The 2,251-nt window shown below is 46.1% G+C and overlaps 1 protein-coding gene across 1 annotated transcript; it reads left to right on the top strand.

The window, feature by feature from the left end:
- Positions 1 to 425: 425 nt before the first annotated feature.
- LOC131942061 (circumsporozoite protein-like) lies at positions 426 to 1,613 on the top strand. Its single transcript, XM_059301754.1, has 2 exons — positions 426 to 468; positions 643 to 1,613. The coding sequence occupies exons 1-2, from the start codon at positions 426 to 428 to the stop codon at positions 1,611 to 1,613; spliced, it is 1,014 nt and encodes a 337-aa protein (XP_059157737.1).
- The last annotated feature ends 638 nt before the right edge of the window (positions 1,614 to 2,251 follow it).

Below are 2,251 nucleotides of genomic sequence, written 5' to 3' on the forward strand. Positions count from 1 at the left end.
GTGTCTGTCTGTGTGTGTGTCAGTGTGTATGTGTTTGTGTGTGTGTCTGTTTGTGTGTGTCTGTCTGTCTCTGTGTCTGTGAGTCTGTGTGTCTGTGTGTCTGTGTGTGTGTGTGTGTGCTGATTTTTGACAAGACGGTCGTTGTGACGTAATCAGGACGAGTCCATTGTCCGGCACACGATCGCCAGGTCCCCAATAGTGCCAGACGTGTCAGGAGATTTCTGGCTCTGATTGACGGCCTGGGCCGGGCCAGATTTGTGGGGATCTCCTGCGATCACGCCTGTGTACCGTCGGGGGGAGGGGGGGGGGTGGGGGGGGAGTAGGGGTGTCTGAAACAATAATCTAAATCTTCGTGACTGGGCTAAGCATGGGGTGGGGGTTGGGGGGGGGAGCTGTCTACCCTCTATCACCCTGAATTGATTAATATGCATCTCTCTTTGAACTTGTTTGTATATTTCTCTGATCAAAGTATGTAAAAGGCACGCAAGAAATTTAAAAATTTTAAAATCTAAATAAGTTGCGTTTCGATGTAAGTTCATTTAATCTGTTATTACACTGAAGCGTTAATTTTCTCGCAATTAAAATATTAGTTTAAAAATATTTCTGCTAATGATTTTAACGTTAACCACAAAAATAAAACAGTTGTCAATACCAACTTCAACACTAACCTCTTCACCAACCTCATCATTAACATCATATCTCACCTCATCACTCACCTCTTCACCAACCTCTTCACCAACCTCTTCACCAACCTCTTCACCAACCTCTTCACCAACCTCTTCACCAACCTCTTCACCAACCTCTTCACCAACCTCTTCACCAACCTCTTCACCAACCTCTTCACCAACCTCTTCACCAACCTCTTCACCAACCTCTTCACCAACCTCTTCACCAACCTCTTCACCAACCTCTTCACCAACCTCTTCACCAACCTCTTCACCAACGTCATCACTAACCTCATCACCAACCTCATCACCAACCTCATTACCAACCTCAATACAACCTCATCATCAAACTCATCACCAACCCCATCACCAATCCCATCTCATCACCAACCTCTTCACCAACCTCATCAACAACTTCAGCACCAACCTCATTACCAACCTCAATACAACCTGATCAACAACCTCATCACCAACCTCATCACCAACCTCATCACCAACCCCATCACCAACCCCATCACCAACCCCATCACCAACCCCATCACCAACCCCATCACCAACCCCATCACCAACCCCATCACCAACCCCATCACCAACCCCATCACCAACCCCATCACCAACCCCATCACCAACCCCATCACCAACCCCATCACCAACCCCATCACCAACCCCATCACCAACCCCATCACCAACCCCATCACCAACCCCATCACCAACCCCATCACCAACCCCATCACCAACCCCATCACCAACCCCATCACCAACCCCATCACCAACCCCATCACCAACCCCATCACCAACCCCATCACCAACTCCATCACCAACCCCATCACCAACCCCATCACCAACCCCATCACCAACCCCATCACCAACCCCATTACCAACCTTTATTCTCAACATCGCTCAAGTAAGACCTTTTTCATGAAATTCACAACTGTGCAAATATTTTAGTAATTTGTTTTAATTAGTCTCATAATTAATCTAAATAATTAATGGGCTATGGAAAAAAATATGTAATCATATTTAAAAAATAAAATTGCAAATTACATTCAAGAAATGCAGCTAATGAAAATGTTTTTAAAGACGATCCCGTTTTTCTTATAGTATTCTCGTGAGAGCATTATGCCGAATGGTGCGTACAAGCTTTTGAATAGTCGACGCCTCGGGACTGTATTCCAATGAATGTAGACATCAATATGAGACTTGAGATCGATATATCCAGATCTATGCCCCCCCCCCCCCCCCCACCAGTGAGCGTGTCTATAACCAGTGCGGCACGTGTGGTTTAATCTTGGATATTGTTCTTCAGATAAACCTTTCCTTTTACATGCGTGCTGGTGTTTGGATTAGAGTACTAGGTTCGTATGTCTGAGACAATCTTTCATGAAGTTTGGGGGAGTTTGAGGTCAGTCTGGGGGCTATTTATGGGGGGTCTGGTGGGCAGTTTGTGGGCTGGTGGGCGGTCTGGTGGGCAGTTTGTGGGCCGCTAGTGCAGGGGGCATTATTAGGACGAGAAATGTTCATACAGTCAAATATTTTCTTCCTGTGGTTTAGGAAAATACATTGCTTCCATGCCGGCTACTTAAATC

This window comes from Physella acuta, unplaced genomic scaffold (genome assembly GCF_028476545.2).
Source record: "Physella acuta isolate Inbredline_101_S28 unplaced genomic scaffold, ASM2847654v3 ptg000033l, whole genome shotgun sequence".
NCBI classification, from domain to species: Eukaryota; Metazoa; Mollusca; class Gastropoda; family Physidae; genus Physella; species Physella acuta.

Excerpts from the sequence above, each read along its gene's own strand:
- LOC131942061 (XM_059301754.1), top strand. The coding sequence starts at position 426 with ATGCATCTCTCTTTGAACTTGTTTGTATATTTCTCTGATCAAA. Across the intron at positions 469-642 it reads TGTATATTTCTCTGATCAAA|TTGTCAATACCAACTTCAAC; the intron begins GTATGTAAAAGG and ends AAAATAAAACAG.